This window comes from Neopelma chrysocephalum, unplaced genomic scaffold, assembly GCF_003984885.1.
Source record: "Neopelma chrysocephalum unplaced genomic scaffold, ASM398488v2 Primary Assembly neopelma1_61b, whole genome shotgun sequence".
NCBI lineage: Eukaryota > Metazoa > Chordata > Aves > Passeriformes > Pipridae > Neopelma > Neopelma chrysocephalum.
In genome coordinates this window covers 4,299,544-4,318,594 of record NW_020897717.1, presented here as the reverse complement: position 1 = coordinate 4,318,594, position 19,051 = coordinate 4,299,544, and the positions used below count along the sequence as shown (strand labels likewise).

The window sequence follows — 19,051 nt, the reverse complement described above, 5'->3', positions numbered from 1 at the left end:
GCGGCGGCGGCGATGCCGAGGGGCCCGGCGCGGCGGGGCGCGCCCGCGGGGCCATGAGGGCGGGCTCCGGCCATGGCCCATGGCAGCGCGGCGGTCATGCTGAAGTGCGTGGTGGTGGGGGACGGCGCCGTGGGCAAGACGTGCCTGCTGATGAGCTACGCCAACGACGCCTTCCCCGAGGAGTACGTGCCCACCGTGTTCGACCACTACGCAGGTGAGCGGGCGGGGGGCCGCGGCTGCCGCCCCCTCTCCCCCGTCCCTGCTCACTCCATCCCCCGGCCTGGCCCTGCCGGGGGGTTCGGAGGGGGTCGGCCGAGGGTGCCCTCCCTCACCCGCTGTGTTTCTCCCCTCTCGCAGTCAGCGTCACCGTCGGAGGCAAGCAGTACCTGCTGGGGCTCTACGACACCGCCGGCCAGGTGAGTGCCGAGCGCTGCCCGCGGGCCCCCCGGCCCCGTCCCCCCGCCCGGCGGCGGTCCCGGCCATCCCTGAAGTTATTCACAGGGCTGCGGTCCGAGCTGGGCGGTTCGGAGCCGGGTTGTCGGGGGAGAGGGGGATTGACAAAAACCAGATTTAAAAGAAAACCATCGATCCAACCCCGATTTCCGAGAGCGGGCAGGCGGAGACGGGCTTTATTTTTAGCGGTGCTGGGGCCAGGGCGCCGCGGCATCGACCGGTGGGGGCGGAGGGATGCCCTGCGCCTGCAGGGCATTGCTCTGGGCCGGGCATCGCTCTGGGCCGGGCATCGCCCCCGGCCAGCCCCTCTCCCCCCTGGGGTGCCGACCCTCCGTCGGCCTTCAGGTGGGAAAATATGCCCCGTTCAGCACACAGGGAACACGCTGCCTCAGCCGCCTCGGGTCGGATGGAGAGCCGGGCTGCCGCAGCTTGCCTTGTTTGTGCTTTACAGCGCTCAAATAGCTCCAAAGAGTTGTTTAAACTAAAGGTGGAAAATAATAACGTGGGGAAAAAAAAAATCAGCCACTGCCTTTGAGATAACCTGGGTTTCTTTTGCTGTCCCAGACAATTCAAGTGATTCATTTGGTTAAGATTACAGCCGGTTGTGAAAGATGCTGTGATGTCAGCACGGCTCTTAAGTAACTTTAATGATGGATAAAATGCTGGATGTTTGGAGGGGTCGCTGGTGTAGTGGTTTCTAAAGGGCTCCATGATTCAAGTCACCTCTTTGTTAGCTTAACTTGCACGGCACCAGCTGCGGGCCGAGCATGGTCTCCTCCGGGGTTAGAGTACTTCCAGCTTTCTGGGGATGCCTTATTGGAAGCAGTTTGCGAAGGGCCTGACCCCAGGAGGTGTGGAGCATATATGGAAATGCTGCGTGGGTTTCTGTAAAGTTGCGTATTCCTTATATTAAAACTTGTTCTTGCAGCATGAGCATGTGCTTTGGTCTCACATGACCTCAGACATGCTTCCTTGTTGTAAAGAGCAACTAGTAAGATAATCTCACGGAACTTGCATAGACTGAAGTGGTAATTTTTAACCATGTTATTCCTATACTTAATTGAACAACTGCTGCCTGAATTAGTGTACCTTTTTAGATCTGCATATAGCCTTAGGAAAGGGAATCAGCATTTGAATGGTCTTTTATATCTTTGTTAGGCCTGAAATCAGTAATGTAATTAATTCCATGAGGATTGTAGGAAACAGCCCCATTTCCAGAAAGCTCACCCTGAAGGGTGAGACTCTTCCCACAAAGACTGACTTCATGGTTGTCATTTCACTGACATAAACACAAACTAGTCAAATTTGTGCCAACTAAATGCATTTCTTATTACTGTCATTGTCCTGTTTTTCAATAGTAATTGGTTCAAAACACGGCTTGTAAAATGTTGCTTAAGTAGGTTACAAAATGAGTATTTAGCGCTCAAAGAAAGCATTTAGTTAATATGCAACTAATTTTCTTTTCTTTTTTAATAGTGAGCATTGGAAAGTGTGAAAGTGACCCTAGCACTACTGTACATATGCATAGTGTATTTGGGGATGCCGTCTCAAACTGCTTGTGCTGGGCTTGTTGCTATTAATGGGAGTATGTGTTGTTAGGTCTGTGTAACCTTAACTAAGGTGGTTTTGTGGTATCCCACTCTGTGTGAATGTGCTGAGTACAAACCCAGGTGACCCCTGGCCTCCTCAAAAGTTAGGAGGGTAAACTGGCCAGTTTACAACAAACAGCAAGTGAAGGTATTCCTGTTACACTAAAAAAATTTTGTCAGTGTGAAGTTGTATATCCAGAGGTGTAAAAAGTTGAGGTAAGCTTTTTTTCCAGTTTCTGAAAAGCTGGATTCTTCAGTTTGAATTACAGAGCAGTTTTTGAGGTACTTAGGAACAGGTCTTGCTGGCCTGATTCAGAGGAGCCTCAGCTCATGTAGGGTCTTTTAATGAGGCTACTTAACAGATATATCTAGTCTTGGCAAAACTCCCCTTTTAGTCAGACCTGTGGTGCTAATAAAATCTTTACCACTATGCCCATCCCACTTCAGCATGTTTGGGGAACTGGTGGACATCTGAGGCTTCCAGTCCAGCAAGTTCATTCAGCTAAAGGCCATTTTGTCAGAGAGTGGGCTGAAAGCCTGTCTTTTTTTTTTGCAATAGCAGAAAGCTTCCTTTAAAGCTTAAACATATATAGTAAAGAGCAGAAAAGACATGAGCTGGTGATGCCTTCTCTGTGGTGGGAAAACAGCATGCTGTATCTGATACATGCCTGCTGCCCAGAGTTGGGATTTCCATGCCAGCATACATCAGTGCTTTTATTTCTAATTCTGTCACCCCCAAATTGTTTTAATGTAGAATACTGGCCTGATAGTATAATTTTATCAAAACTTGGCAGTGCGTGATCACTGTGGTGTCTAAGCAGTTCACAATCTTCAGCATGTTTATACTCCCAGCTCTGGACAGAGTACAGATACAGTCTACAGATCTCAATTCAGGGGGAAGAGGAGTGAGGGGTTAAATGAAGGTTTAAACAGTGACCTACTCCAAATCCATACGTGAAGTCCATAGCAGAGCAAAGATTAAAGACCTTTTGGTTCATAGCTGGTGCACAGTAGGCTCATCGCCCTGAAATACTGACTTATCAGTGTGTGGGTCTCTTTAACTTGCGTGGTTATGTATTTAGCAACTTGTGACAGACTTTGCTTTGGCAGAGGAGTTGCAAGCTTTTGAGTTCATCCAGTACTCATTTCTAGCTTGCTTCTTCATAACACACACAGGATCACATGTAGTAACTATAATGATGACATAAGGCCTCATAGTTTAAAGTAGGTTGAAAATAAATCTATTAAAATCCCATTTTTTTCTAGTTATACATAGCAGAGAAAAATGCCACTAGTGGTTCACAACGTTCAGTTTATACACAGGGTGTGTGTGAGTTCAAGGCAGCTCTTCTCTGGCTGAAAATACTGAGGCCCTGGTTCAGCAGAAAATAGCCAGTACAGCTGCTGAGCAATGGAGGCTCTCAGAGCCCGTTTGGATTTGCAGCTGTGGAGGCAGCCTCCCGTGTCAGGGAGGCATGTGGGAATTTGGTGCCATTCCTCCAGCAATTCCTTCCAGAGGTGGAGCCAGCAGCTCCTTTTAGCCTTCTGCTTGCAATGTGTGGGCTTAGAGTGGGTCTTGGTTTCTGCAGGAAGATGAGATCTGTGGAACCTACCTGCATTGAAGATCTGCATCAGTGCACTGAAGTTTAAATGTGAGGTGCTTGTGGTACTGATGCTTGGATGCCTTTGGCTTTGTAGTTGCCTGTCTTGCTCTGGGAGACTATGTCTCAGTACTGCTCTTCATTGAGCAGGGCTATGTGGCATAATCAGCTTGGGAAGAGAATCATGGCTTCATGAGGGGTCTGTTAAGATCACCATGTTGGAATGCTTCTGAACTGGTGACAACTGATTATCATTTTGATCTTCCATAATACCAGAAGTAATACTGCCAGCTCTCATGGTATTAACATTTCTGAAGAAATGTCTGTAAGCACTAACAAAGAGGTGTGGTGTGTGTCCCTTTGCCATGTCCCAAATGATTGGGATAAGTGGGAGGACACACAGCAGTTGCCTTTTGGAGATTTCGCTCTATATTGAAGGCTGTTGTTTAAAATGGCAGTTGGGGTCCATCCTCCTGCCAGCCCCTTTTGCTGTCAATTTTCCTTCATGGTGTCCCTTTCCTCCAGTAGGTGCTGACCGCATACAGGTGGAAATCTTGCTCTGCTGCTGTGAAGGATGGTTGGGACCTAGAGGGAGGATAGGGAGGCTGCAGTAGCAGAGCCTGTGTTGCTCCTGTTTCTGTGGGAAGAGAGATGCTGAGGCATAGCATGGCTGTTTGGTGCCTGTTTGGCACCAAGCCAGCATCTGGGAAGTGCAGAGAGGGGTATGGGGAATCTTACTATGGTGCAGTGCCTCATAATAACATTGATATCCCTCAGCATCACTTACCGTTGTGATACCAGTGTGGTCTGCTTGGACAAAGCTGAGGTAAACTCTGTTCCTTGTCTTTTCACTTTTATATCTCTGCCTTAAAGGCCTTAATATGTGGTCTGATACAACAAAGCTCTCAGTGCCTTCTCAGCTGTCACCAAAATAGTACCACAAAACACGCTAAGCACAGGAGCACAACAATCCACTTCTTGGTACTTCTCAGTTCAGGTACCGATGGTCACTCTGGTTGCAGCCACAGCCATCTTAATTCAGATACAGTGATTTTTTGGTTGCAACGGAAGCCCTGATGTTAAAAGCAATTTTTTTTAAAGTTGGTCAGGCTGCTGAAGTGTGTAAAGCTAACTCAGATATTAGGAAGATCTGCATTAAGGTGATATGTAAAAACAAATGGTTATAACTGTGAATGTGCCCGTGTGTGAGGTGTGGTTATTAAATGGATGGTCACCAAACTTGCAGCAGTTGCTATAAATAAATAGCTGAAATCTTTAGACTCCTTGCTGGCTGTTTGTCTTGGCTTTGGTAGGTAGCCCTGGGCTAGCAGGTACCACTCTGGTATCCTACTGAGAGGAAAGGCAGCTGCTGATCATTTTGGCTGGTCTGTTGTGAAATAGAAATGCTCCTTCTCAGAGCACACTGCTCCTTCAAGTTGCCCCTACCAGGCAGTCGTAGTGCCAAATGCCAGCCTGGAGCAAAGCAGTCTCACACAATGCAAAGCTTGCCATCCTTTACTGCAGAGTTGTAAACACCGAGACCTCTAACGTGATTTTGGCAGATCCTGACGTGAGATATTAGCAATTAAGATCCTGTCCCCTTTCTGTTCCCCCTTGTGCCTCCCTCCTCCCACATGCATTTTCCCTCGCTCCCTTTACATGTCCCAGCCGAGCTGGCAGCTGGTGCTGGGAAGCTGTGAGCTCATGAGCTCACTCCCGGCTGGCGTGCTGGCCTATGAATAGCTCAGCCTCCGCTGAAGCTGCTCTGTGCCTCAGGATGTTGCCAGCCACGTAGATTTAACAACTGGATGTATGCAGATAAAATAAAAACATGCCTGGATGCTCCCTTTGGAATTAAGGTTTTTCAGTGTAAGAGGAGGTAAAGTACCTGAGCTTACAATCTCTGTCAAGAGTTCTCCAGACAAGGGTTTAAGCAAAGACAGATTTTCCCTTTAAAAGGAAGGGGACTTGTACTTTCAGATTTGCTTTTAAAAATGGCCTTGCAACAATAATAATCCCAGTGTGAAGCTTGCATTGAAACGCCTCCTTGTGAGCTGTGACTCACGCTTTGAAAGCATCACAGCTTTCCTAGAAGGATAGGTAAGTTCTGCTATCGCCAGATGGGGAGTCGCAGGATGGGAGATGTTGCTCTGAGTTACCAGGAGCATGCACTGGATAGATGTTGGAAACTCAAGACATTTATGTTTAATTTGCAGAGTGCCAAAAGCCCCACAGCTTTTCTGAATAGCGACACCTAATTACGTTAAAATCAAATGTAAGGGATGCATTTGAAAATGTAGATCCAGAATGCCTTTTCCACATTGACAGCAAATTAATGGCAGGCCAAAATAAAGAACCCAAAGCAAACCAACTTTGAGAGGTTCTCTGAAACTTCAGTTTTTGATATGTTAAAAGCACATTTCTATGAAGTGTACTGGCCTAGAAAGACTCTTGCTAAACATTGCTTATGTGGCCAAGTAAAAAGCCCTTTTTCCTGGGTTAAGAGTCAGTGGATATCCTTTAGTTTGTGGCAGAGTTCTGCCTGAATTGTACTCATTAATAATTTCTTTGAGGTACAGTGGCATGTTTTGATGCTATCCAAACATCACCTGCTAAAGAGGCAACACTGAACACAGGCAATTGTTATCGCTCTTCCAGCACAATGTTACTCTGACTTCCTGACTTCATTTTAAGTTGGTGTGTGCACCTGCACTCAGTTCAGTATCATATAATCCACAGCTGTGCTGCAGGAGGCAGAAGTGATGGAATGGGACAACTGGGTAAGGTGGCATGAGCTGATGGAGTTTTCTGATAGAGAATGTATAAGACCCTGGGAATTTTTGTCAGGTTCACAGTCAGACTTCTTGATTGGAATCTGTTTCCTTTGCAAAGAGCTCTTCATATTTTCGTAAATAAGTATAAAAAATGCATAGTTTTCATTCATAGCCTAACTCCTGATTCAGCTTCCAAACTACATCTTAAAACAAACTAAATTTATATTTTGACTGAGTACTGCCTCCGCAGCACTGACCTGCAATGTAAAAGGGCTTATAGTGTGTTAGGGTGTGATCCAGAGCTCTGTGCTAGCAGGCACCCTGATTGCTGATTTCAATAAGCTTTGTTCCAGTTCCTTTATTGAGAACACATGGACAAAGCAGACATAAAACTCACTCCAGCAATACCAAGGTTTTGTCAGTCCCAGGCATTCAAAATGATGAGTCAGCTATTCCTATCTGCAGACACTGCTACCTAAAAAAACCTAGGAAATCATAATGGTTTTTGGCCTTTGCTGCATGAGGGTATTCTTTAGACCTCTGGGCTTCATGTATTCAAGTTTTCTCTGTATCTGTGGGGTACTAGAAATTTATCTTTCATTTAAAAGGTGAAAAGGATGTGATTTTTCTTCACAAGACTCCAGGAAACTGGGCTTTAAGAAATAATATAAAGCACACTGATTCCAAATACTGCAGTTTTATTGTGAATTATAAACTCCAACATCACTAAAATGGATGCTTTGGGACAGAATCACAGAATGTTAAGGGATTGCAATGGACCTTAAAGATCATCTAGTCCCAACCTCCGCAGGGACACCTCCCACCAGACCAGGCCTTACCTAATCTGGCTTTTCAGGACTTCAGGACTTTTTTTAAACCTCCAAATTAGCAGTTAAATTTGTAACAAAACTGCCCCTCCTTTAATGAGAAAAAAAATGCAAAAAGAGGGCAGAGGGGAACTGTATCTTTTTACTGCTCTGTTCTGTAGTTTTATAAGCAGTCTATTGGTTTGGATTGGTAACTAGAAAAGTTGCGTTAAGAAAAATGTGGCTGAATGCTACATGAGACTTTCAGCAGTTCTGGAGAGGTTGTGTCATTTGACACATTAGCAGCTACTGTCCCCAGTCTGTTTTATCCTGCTCTGTGCTGCATCCGTGCTGTGGCACGTGTGCAATAATTCTTTGCTATGGCTGGCACTCGCTGGTGCAGCCATAAAAATGCAGGTGGCAGCATTATTCTCCAGGGGAAAGGAACATCTGTCAGCATCCTAGGTGTGTATATTGCTTCAGATGAATAAAACACAGACTGAGAGTGCCTCAGGCGGGTTGCGCTCTAAATTAGATGTAGTCATGAATGCTTAAAGACAATCAGTAGGACTTAATGCTGGTTCCTTGTTGGTCTGAGTTCCAGTTGGATTCAATGTCGGAGTCAATAAGGGAGCGATGCCAGGTGTGACCTGGGATGCAACTTTAGTTAGGACCAACAGATAGCCCAGCCACAGGCAGTGAGATGGCTTACAAATTCCTCACTTGAGAAAGAAAAACCATAGGCAGTTTTTCAACTGCCTCAATATCTGCTGCAGTGAAATCATCAAGTGTTATACCACGTTCTTCAATGGAAGCTGTTAGCCCTGACAAATTGGGACTTGACATAAAACGAGGTGCAGAAGAGTCTTAGCAACTCCTGTAATTCCAGAAACTTTCACCATGATGTGTTTATTCGATGTGCACATGATGGCACTGGTACTCTGACACTGGTACTCTCCTGAGAAATTGTGTGATGTGGAATTAATCTGGAGGAGTCAGTGTGAAGCTGTAGTCTTCTGTCTTTCAAAGCTGTTGCTCATCTCTGGACTGAAGAATGTGCTTTTGAGGTTTATTTGTAAAAAGTGAAAGGGAATGGGATACCTCACTGATCAGTGTTTCTTGTCTGATCAGGATTTATATAGGTAGTAATTAAAAGACACGTCTGATATGGATAATTGTATTAAACCAACTGCAATCTATAGGCAGTTTTGCCTGGGAGAACAGATCATATTCTTTGAAAATAAAGTGAAAGAGCCCATCTTTCCAAAGAGCAGGTTCAGCAGAGGATCTGACCAGATCTCCTGTGTCAGGGTGAATTTTATTTTTTTCCTTTGACTGATTATATCTGAAAGAATAGGAAATCCTGATTGTTCATGGCTGCAGTCACCACAACTGGGGTGAATTCCTTTCCTGGGGAAAATGGAAACCCTATGTGGAAAGAGTGCTGTTCATAAACTCACTGCCAGGGAGAAGGGAACTGGCACAGGAACACACCGCAGTGTTGATATTTCTCATGGGCAAGGAGTGAAAGGGTCTGTCCATGGCAGTTACTCTGCCACAAGTAACTTGAAGGTGTTTAAGTGAAACTGTGCTTGCTGATACTGCTTGCAGTTGAATCCATGTTCTGTTCTTACATATGCTAAAATAATAAGCCTTATGGAGAAATTCAGGAACTTCCACTTCTAGAAAACCATGACAAAGCCAGCAAGTTGAAGTTCTTGTGGTGATGGAGAGGAGGGAGGGAGAGTGCTGTTTAGACCATCTAGGAAATAGTTTAGCATTACCACATGGCAAGATGTAAGATTTGGACAGTATTGAATCATACATTAAGACTAGGATCAAATCTGAACACTTAAAGGCAATTTTGTGTATAATTAAAGAAATATTCTGTCCTTCTTGTCTCTGATGCTCTAAAATCCATCTTACTAGGCTCCATCTTCCAGCTGTTTTCTCTCTATACAGAAAAGCTTTTCAGACATGTAAGCAGTTGCACAGTTCTCAAATATGCCAGAAGGAAAGTTTTGTAAAAAAAAATAAAAATCCTAATTCACAAACCCTGGGCTTTTTCAATGTATAATTCATATGTCCTTTGAACAGTCCTCCTCACAGGAATTCAGAAATGGATTTAGATCAGCTTACTTCATTTTTAGAATACAATGGAAGAGCACTTACCCTGCATTCTTGAAGCCTTTTCTATAAATTAAAAATAGATGCTGGGCCCAAATCAGCAGCTTTTTGCACTCCCTGGGAAACCTGTGTGAGCAAGCCACAAAAGGACAATTCTGCTTTCTTTAGCAATGCAAGCTGTATCTTCAGAAGCCTGAGAAGAGACAGTGGGTCTGTAGTGCACTTTTCCCCTGCAGCCAGGAAATAATCACTGCATCTCGTTTTTCATGTTCAAAAGCCAGTGGCCACAAATACAATATGAAATGCAGTGACCAGTGTAACAGAGCTTGGGTTGCAGGACTGGATGAGCAGACGTTTTATGGCAATGCTGTGTCAGTCCAAATTGCAACTTTCTGCCAAATGGTCCTGCATTAGTGGTGCCTTCTTGTGAGCGGCAGTGCCAGGAAACCAGCATCCTGGGGGACGCTCCACCCTCCTTCCTTGCAAAGGGTTACAGAGTTATACAGCCCAGACTGAAAAAAAAATGGAGAGTGCTTTTTAGCCAAGGAAGCAATTTGTGCTTGGCATGGGGCAGTACAGGCCACTTCCCTCTCTCTCCTCCCCCACCAAGCATCTAGTAGAATCAGAAACCACAGGGTGATTCAGCGGGGCGAAGTCTGTTTCCTGGTGTGCTTTTGGAGTAGGCAGTTGCTTTCAGAGGCTTTGCCTGGTGCTTATGGCAAAGCTGCAGATCAGGCTTTATATCCAAACAATTTGGGAGAGATGGCGAGATGTGTCCAGGGGTAACTGTGAGCTGTTATTAAGTCCCTGGGGTACATGTTATGTACAACAGTCGTTATGGTTCATTTCCAAAGTTTTCCAGAATATTACAGGGACCTGCTGGAACAGAAATTTATTTTCAGGGAGGAAACTGAAAAATGAAGGAAGCTTTGAAATGCACTTCAAAAAGTAAAGTATGGCAATTCATATTGAGAGAGGACTTCTGCCTGTTATTACCAAGCCCTACTATGAAATCGGTTAAAACCTGGGCTTTTAGCTGGGATTTTGCTCTGCAAAACTCTGCCTCACTGAGCCCCTCTGAGCAGCAGTAGTGATTACCCTTTGCTGCTAGAGGTTGGATTCCTCTAGCAACTCTGCCTGATGCCTATTTTTGGCTTCCCCTCTAAAAACAGATGGTTGGGAGTGAGAACCTCCTCTTACGATTGCTGTTGTACGCTATGAAAGCAACAGATGGTTGCTAACAGAGATCACAAACCCAGAGTTGTTGAGCTCCAGATTCTCTTCCAGTGGTGCAAGCTTTATTTTGTTTTCTCCCATCTACTTTATGCCTCTCAGAATAGAAAAGAAATAGGATTATGCTTTTGTTTATAAGCACGTCAGTAGAACTGGAGGTGCATTGTTAAAATTTCATTCCTAAGCTGCAAAACACATAAAATGATTCACTACTTTGGTTTCATCAGAGTACAAAACACGTACTGCGGATTAAAACATGACACACCTTGGGCCCCTGCCTCAGTGTTACTGACATACCAGAGCTTGTTTTTTCCTATTTGCTTTAAGACACTAGCCCCCATAATAGCAAGGAAATAAAAATCAGACAGATCTAGCTTAACATTGTCTTTACTACCTGTGACGACAGATCTGAGAGGTGTGAATTTCCTCAAATGTCTTGATCAAGATGTGGGAAGGTATTGATTGCAAAGGTCTAATAGCCGTTCATCTTTCCAAATTGGATAGAGAGACCTTGATACCATTCCAGATGAGAAGGCCTGTGGTCTCACATTACTGACAGAGGGGTAAGGACCTCTGTCTCTGTCCCCATCACTTCAACTTGGGCCAGGAAGAGCATGATAACCATGAAACAGTGGAGCTACAGAGTCTCTAGTACGACAGAATTCCTGTATGCCTGCACCTCTCACTTCAGTTTTCTAATAAATATAAGGAAAGAATGCTTTTTGTGTGTCAAGAAGGTTATTCAGAAATAATAATACTCCACTTTCTCTTAGTTTATTTTTTAAAAAATATTCCACTGCACATAAGGTGTGTAGCTCAAAGGAATGTTTTGCAAAGACTAATGCATTACGAAGCTAGCAAACCTCTACAGATGGGAAGATGCAAATAGAGAGAAGATAATGATTTGCTCAGGACTACATATTGTGTCAGTGGCAGAGTTAGGAATATAGTTTGTGTGGTTTTAAATGTGTCTCTCAGCTGATATGCATGGAATTGTGCAAAAGTGTTAGTTCAGAATCAAATGTATGACTTGAAATAGGGCACTGCATTCAGCTTTTAGTCTGAACAAACCCTTGAAATGAGGAAGAATATAATGCTGCAGAATTGCAATATCATTCTTCAGTCTGCATACAAAATTTTCTCAAGACCTGTTTTTGAACAGGTAAATGTTGGAAATAGCCGGATTTTGGACATGTGAGAGCAAATCCACTTCAACATTCAAAATACAATGAAAATCAGTGATTCAGTATTCAAGGACATGGACAAGAAAATCTCAGGCAGATTATCAGGTACCGTAACATGGAAAAAGAAACCTAAAGGACAGATTTTAAGGAGGTAAGATAAAGGCAATGCTAGATATACCTGCAGAATATCAAAACTGGGGCTAGACATACCTGCAGCATATCAAAAGTAGGGCGACGTGATAATTTAAAAATATGAATTTCCATTGTACGAATTTCCATTCTCCACTCTTAAAAACAAAACAAAAAGCCCAGTTTGTAGTTGAGAAGCCAAGTCAAGTCATTACTTCCTCCATGTCATCTCATTTTTCACGTGTGCTGTGTATTGGCAGCTCTTCTGGCTTTATACAGGCATACTAGGTAAATTATGAACTGCTGCAGTGTCATGTTTTATAGAGATCACATCATATCATGTTAGTTAAGTCAACATACTTGTGTCCAATTTTGTTTAAACTTATTACATCCCTCGTATTTTCAGCGTATTTTTCTATCTGTATTCACCTGCTTCAGCAAACAGCAAGCAATTTTTGTTTAAAGTTCAGAGTATGTTGGAGAACATGCCTTTTCACTATTATAGCCTGGAGTTTTTGAGACTTATAACTGATTATTTTGATCCTTAGTGGCTTTCTTGCCCACCTTATTCACATTCTTAAAATATTCCAGTTAAATTCTTTAAATTTATTTTTAATGCCTAAATATATATGCAGTGTCTCCTCCAATTAGATTGTCTAATTAGTCTAACTGCCATACAGTGTGGTGTGTACATGCACTCAAATTGCAATTTAACTTGACTGGCTAGTATAATTAATTTTGCCATTGCATTTAATTTTAGAATAAACCACATTTATTTCCCTTACACTAGATTCAGGAAATAAATTATAGTTGAAGCAATAAGATTTTTCCAGGCTTCTCTAACATTAAGTCTAAATTAATTTGGTATTTCAAATTCTTTTACCCAGCCCAGCAGTTATGTAGGCCCAATACATCACAGAAAGTTTACAGGTTTGATTGCTATTTCTGAGGGGTTGTTGGGGGGCAGAAGGAGTCTTTAGGCACAAATGGCCTACTAGATGTTGGTAACATTTAAGCAGGGTCTCTCTCAGGAGGACCCAGGATCAGTCTAACCATGTGGTGGAAGGCTTTGTTAGAACTACCTGCCTCTATTAATATCAATATGAACCTGATGATCAGAGCACAGGCAAGGTTGAAAGGAGAGCCTGACAGCACTGACAGGTTTCAAGCAGCAGGACTGGTGGGTATAGTCAAATTCTCTGATAATTTAAGAAAGCATAAATGTAGTGAAGTCACTGTTGCGAATACCACATACATCTTTAGCCGTGGTACGTGATGTATCCAATCACATTGTGCTTGCCTTCAGGTTAACTTCTTAATTACACTGGAGGGACCCACAGCTTGCCCAGTGCAGATGGGACAGGGTATAAATGAAAAGGCACATAAACAGATGCAGGAGCAGGAAAGGAGTTCAGATCCAAGATCAGCTTTAAGAAAATGATTAATATTTACTATGAATAAAAGGTCCATCTGTAATTTGAAATGGATTAACTAAAGAGGTATTTTAAGGTTAATGGACTAACATAATTTCTGGTGACAGTGAAATGCTTTCTGCATTCTGGCATTTAGTGCAGACAATATTCCAGTTATTGTAATCCAGATGTGAGATTTTTAGAAAATGTTGAGTGTGGTGATGGCAGCTCTTTGGTGGTAGGAACAAATTATGGCTTTAAACTAGATATTTTCTTTTAAAGAAACATATTCAGTAATACACCCCACATATGATTTAGTAAAGCTGAATTTGAGAGCAACTGACAGATCCTCCTGTGTGTCCTTGCATGCAGATTTTGTACTCCAGGGACCAGTGTAATTTGCAGTTGGGAAGCTTCTTTTAGGATTTTGATCTCCACCCCAGAAAAACATGAACAACCATGAGCAGGATCTAACTATATTCAGTAGTAAAAGTAAAACGTAAAATACATGCTTAAAAAAAGAATTGAATGTTGAAGAGTTTCAACTTGCTGTGGTGTTCTTGAACTTATTTCTGCTTTCTATGATGAACGTCCACAGATGTGGAAAAGACAGGGTTACTGTTTTTTTCTTTTGAATCAGGGCAGGAGCCTGAGACTAGCAGGGAAAAGGCCTGTCAAATGTTGTAGTTTCACAGCAGTGCCAGTTACTGTGGTTGTGAAATTGGGAACCCACGTTAACAACTAAGCATGCTCTATTTTATTGACAAACCTATATACAAAACTGGCAGTAGAGCCTATAGTCAAAATGGCACATGAGAATACTGATTACAATTCAGAACACTGTAAAATAGACACTGAAGAATACTGGTCAATGGTCACCTCCTTGCTAGTGCAGAATCTCTGCCTGTGCTTGTGTTTTCTCCAGTTCACAATGAGAATAACAGCCCTCTTCTCGTAGCTGTTGACTTCCAGATGGAAAGATGGGCCTAGCAGAAAGGGTTCTGAGGAAGTTCTTATATGTTTTCTGAAATTCTAGTGACCATGTTTAAAACATAACAATCAATGAAGGGCTTTTTCTAAGGGTGTGACTATAGGTTAATAATCTGGTAATGTGACTGTTGCCAAGGAAACAAAAATTTAATTTTCTGGCTCATTTCAAACATGGAGTTGAATTACATTTCTGTCTCTACATTTAATGAACAAATCGTTCCAATATTTGTGAGATTTAATTAAGATGGGGAGCTTACATGGGCAAGAGGGAGGCTGCTGCAGCAGCCATAACAAACTGATGTCTACTGTGGAAGAAAAGGCATAAATCCAGCATTTGACACTGTCTCTGCAATGCCTGGGCTCAGTCTTAGTTATCTATGTTAAAAGAAACCCCGAAACCTAAGGTAGAAATGGTAAGGCATTGGTTCATTGCCAAAAACCAAAGGAAGCCTTGCAGGGGCATGTTCCCTTCTAATGTTAGATAAAATACATGGCAAAAATCCACTTTCTCTCTTGCTAGAAAGAATTCTGATTTACAATAGGGATGATGCTCCTAGATGCCTGTCTTGTCACAGTATTGTATGCCCTGGCAGTATGACTGGTGGCTCTAAATGCTGTGGCCCTAAATGACCCAAATAATAATCTTTTCACACTAACCCCTCCCCATACAAAAGGTATTAATATTCCCCTGATAGCCTTGATCCGGGATTTCTGCTCCTTCTGACCCTTTGCTGGGCTTGCTTACAGAAAGCACAGTATAGACAAAAGATCCTACTGCACTGATCTCTAGCAACAGGACCATAAAGCTTCTAAGAAATAAAATTCAAGGAGGGCCTTAAATATCACCTCTACATCTGATCCAAAATAGAACATTCAAGTGCATTAAATAGCCTTAATCTAGCCTACATTTTTATAACCTCGCCTGGATGGCTCTACAGCGGTCACATCTGCTTATTTCTCTACAGATAACTAACTAACCTTTGATCTGCAAGTATGTTTGAACCATAAGCCTTTTTTTCAAGTATAAACTTTTTAAAGGGTAGTCTTCTGTATATTCTCATACAGAAGTAAATTTCCATCAGTATTAATACACTTTTCAAAATACTTAAAATTCACATACAGTTACCCTTATATGCAGATATTGCTCTAACAGCCACAATAACTAATCTGGAAAAGTTGTAATCATTCAGGAAGTTTTTCTCAACAACATTTGTGAAATACGAATACGGTTTCTGAATATAACTTTTAAAATTAACAAAATACAGGCAACAATTTAATATTGCAGATAACAGATTTTTTCTTCCTTAGGAAGACTATGATCGTCTGAGACCTTTATCTTACCCTATGACCGATGTCTTCCTTATCTGCTTCTCAGTGGTAAACCCTGCTTCATTTCAAAATGTGAAGGAAGAGTGGGTACCGGAGTTGAAGGAATATGCACCTAATGTTCCCTTTTTACTAGTAGGAACACAGGTATATCTGGTTCTGTTCTATTTTATTTAAACAATTAGGATCGTTATATGGTGCTTTTCTTTAGGCTGAAAGTTCAGGCCCAACAGGACTTGAGCAGCACCTCCTTCTGCCTTTGGAGCAACAACCTTTACAGGTGGCAGAAAAACCTAGATCTGTGTTGTTCTTTAATGAGCTACCTCCATTTTTATTAAAAAAAACTTGTTATACCCGTTGTAAACAGGGTGGCAAGATTGGCTGCATATCTCCATCTGACTTTCTAAAAAGTCATGGGACTTATGGAAAAAAATTGTCTGCCCATGCCCATGTTACTGGAAATGCTTGGGTGACAACTATTAATCATATGCAATATTTGCTGAAGCAAAGGAGCAAGGGGAGAAGTGAAACAATTTCTCCTTGCTTCTTGTGGGCAGTGGACTGAGCTTCATCTACGAAGTGACCCACATGTCGGTATCATGTTTGGGTTAATCTTTCTGCTGCTGCTGGATACACATATGAAGAGCTGAATTACAGAATAAATGTTAGTTCCTTCTGGATTAAAGGTAGTCGTTCACAGCTTAAATTTAGGGCTTTTAGATCAGGAACGGTCCATGATCCTAAACATGATATAACTCCCTTTTAATAGATGCAATACTCCTTTAAATAATTATCTTTTAAAAAGAGGGTATCATATTGTCTGCTGACTTTTGTTTAAAAAAAAGTATTCCAACATGACTGCAATCTTTCTTGCCAGATTGATCTTCGTGATGACCCAAAAACTCTGGCAAGACTGAATGATATGAAAGAGAAGCCCATATCTGTGGAGCAAGGACAGAAGTTAGCAAAAGAGGTAAACTGGATATTCCTAAATGAAACCAAATAACAAAGAAAAAAACCCCCTATTTCCACTTGACTCCTTTTGCCACTTTGCCCATTTCTTTTACCAGTCCATGTACGAACCCTTGCGACTGGTTACCAGTTAACAATATTTTCTTACATTGCTGAATAGAGGTAACAAGCAGACCTGTGTAATTGCACTTCCCTGTTAGTAACAGTTCTAATTTTCTGCATAGACACCTGTAAAAGCTATATAAGATAATTAAAATCACAGACTGGTTTGACGTCAGAAGGGACCTCTTCTGTTCAAGCAAAATGTTGTAAGCATCTTTTAAAAATTATTTGAGAATATTATACTACCATTTTAACTACTATGTGGATAATGCTTATCAGGACACTTTCTTATAGAGTCTTATTTTTGAAACACAAATTGGTCATGTAATTCTTTTTTGCTGTTTAATTATCAAACATACCTTAGGACCCCATTGCCAATCTAAAGAGTTTATTTAATATGTTTCCTTTATAAACCAACCAGCTTAAATACCTTCCAGATCTTTGGTGAAAAGACAGATCTTATTTTCTCAGACAGGGGGATGCATATCAGTTATGCAGATAACTTTTCTAGATTGCAGCCAAACATTGTAATGTCACCATGGGGGGGGGGAAGCAGAAGTGCACAGATGGAAGTGAACAGCTGAGATATATTGCTATTGAATTAACTTATTTTCTTGACAGATAGGAGCCTACTGCTATGTGGAGTGTTCAGCTTTAACACAGAAAGGACTGAAGACCGTTTTTGATGAAGCTATTATAGCCATTCTAACTCCAAAGAAACACACAGTGAAGAAGAGAATAGGCTCAAGATGCATAAACTGCTGTTTGATCACGTGAAAAACATTTGACAATGGCCAGGCTTACTGTGAAATTCTACTGATTTTAAATACAATGCATTAAGTACATAGCGAACTTGTTACAGGTTTGAAAGCTGAACCTACGATTCTGCCTTCTACAACCAGTGAAATCCAGAGGAATAAAATCAAAGTCAACAAACTTGTAATAAGAAGCCACCACACCTGTTACAAATATTTTATTCAGACTGGAAGGTACAATCTCTCAGGGTTACATAGTCTAGAGGAAGCAAAAACTGCACCATGCTGAAACGGCATCTGTGTGATTTTAATGAGTGGAGATGCTTGGCCTGAAATACTCTAACTGAATTTGGACAGTCTTCTGCTTTGACTATATATATATATATATCTATCTTAAAAAAACAACTTTTGCACAGTCTGTATGGAATCTGCACAAAGAAATACCTTGTCTCTCTTTGCTCCAGTTATCTGCTTTTGTATGTAAGCTGCTTCCGGTTCCAGTGTATCCACAGAGGTGCAATAATCAGACCAGCCATATAGCCAAAGGTAGCTCCGAGGGAACAGGAAATGGGCCATACCTGAGGGGAGAACACAAGGTAAAAGCAGACAATGGTGAAAATGTCTGTGGTTTTTTTGTACTTTGTGAGCACAAAATCTAGGTACTGAAAGACAGTAGTCTTATTCTACTTTAAAGCTTGATGTGCTTTCCTAAAAATGCCAAAAGCTTAACAATCATCTTCATGAACACTACATGCTGTTGTACAGTTTTTAATTAAGATGCATTAAAATGTAAGAAGGCTTCTGGCTCTTGCAGACTTAAGTTTGATAGTCCCAAAATTCTGTGGAAAAAAAAACCTTAGAAGTATTTATATCCCCTGAAGTGTTCAACTAACCTAACTTCCTGTTCTGCTGCATACATTTGGAAACCTACACCTCTCACAGTGTTTTGAAATTTTTAGAGGTGTGTATAAATGAACTAGTATTCAAACAAGGGCAGAGACTGAGATGGATAGAGGTTTGTTGGCTTTTTTTTCCTTGATGAATTTCCCTCTGACTCTAAATTTGGAAACTGAGCATCCTGCACCCAGTTCAGCAAACATGTAGTAAACTGGTTATGTTAAAGAGAGCTTTAATTATAAGCTCTATTTTCTAGTATAAGAACAGGGAGCTGACTCAATAAAGCTGACTCACTTTCACAAACCATCTTATACTGAGGCAGAGTAGTAATGGAATTCTCCCCCTGCCCTTTTTTTTTTTTAATTGGTATTGATTTGCAGGGAGGAGTGGCCAAACCAAGACTTAACCATTCTGTCCTCAGATCTAGCTTATATTACTAGTCCACTACATACTGCATCTGATGAAAGTCTCAACTAAGTAAGTGATTAAAAATATTTATTGTAGAATAAACAAATTCCCATCCCTCTTCAAAATTCTCCTTTGCATACTTCTTTTTATTTCATAAGGACAGTTTTGAAATTCCTGCTGTACAGTGCATATTCCTGAAGCAAGAACAGACTGGACTCTCCTTTTATTTTTTTAAATTAAGGGGGATATTTCCCCCTTCTGTAGTACTTGAGACTGAGAAATGCATTAGACAT

The 19,051-nt window shown here is 41.8% G+C and overlaps 2 protein-coding genes across 3 annotated transcripts in view; one reads left to right on the top strand and one right to left on the bottom strand.

The window, feature by feature from the left end:
• Window positions 1-28: 28 nt before the first annotated feature.
• RHOQ (ras homolog family member Q) lies at window positions 29-17,859 on the top strand. 2 transcript variants are annotated; one of them, XM_027681976.1, is made up of 5 exons: window positions 29-214; window positions 358-416; window positions 15,611-15,771; window positions 16,502-16,597; window positions 17,320-17,859. In XM_027681976.1, exons 1-5 carry the CDS (start codon window positions 54-56, stop codon window positions 17,473-17,475), a joined length of 633 nt encoding a protein of 210 aa, XP_027537777.1. In that variant the 5' UTR covers window positions 29-53; the 3' UTR covers window positions 17,476-17,859. The 2 variants fall into 2 exon arrangements, with proteins under 2 accessions (XP_027537777.1, XP_027537778.1); XM_027681977.1 differs by having other exon boundaries at window positions 31-214; window positions 15,607-15,771.
• PIGF (phosphatidylinositol glycan anchor biosynthesis class F) overlaps window positions 17,657-19,051 on the bottom strand; it is a 19,738-nt gene continuing 18,343 nt past the window's right edge. The window contains exon 5 of the mRNA XM_027681975.1: window positions 17,657-18,031. Within this exon, the coding sequence (XP_027537776.1) occupies window positions 17,918-18,031 (114 nt within the window). The 3' untranslated portion in view covers window positions 17,657-17,917. The remainder of the gene's footprint in view (window positions 18,032-19,051) is intronic.

Bases quoted from the DNA above. Each gene is read 5' to 3' on its own strand.
- RHOQ (XM_027681976.1), top strand. From the start codon at position 54: ATGAGGGCGGGCTCCGGCCATGGCCCATGGCAGCGCGGCGGTCATGCT. The intron at 215-357 runs GTGAGCGGGCGG...CCCCTCTCGCAG, and splicing joins CGTGTTCGACCACTACGCAG to TCAGCGTCACCGTCGGAGGC. The intron at 15,772-16,501 runs GTATATCTGGTT...CTTTCTTGCCAG, and splicing joins TTTTACTAGTAGGAACACAG to ATTGATCTTCGTGATGACCC.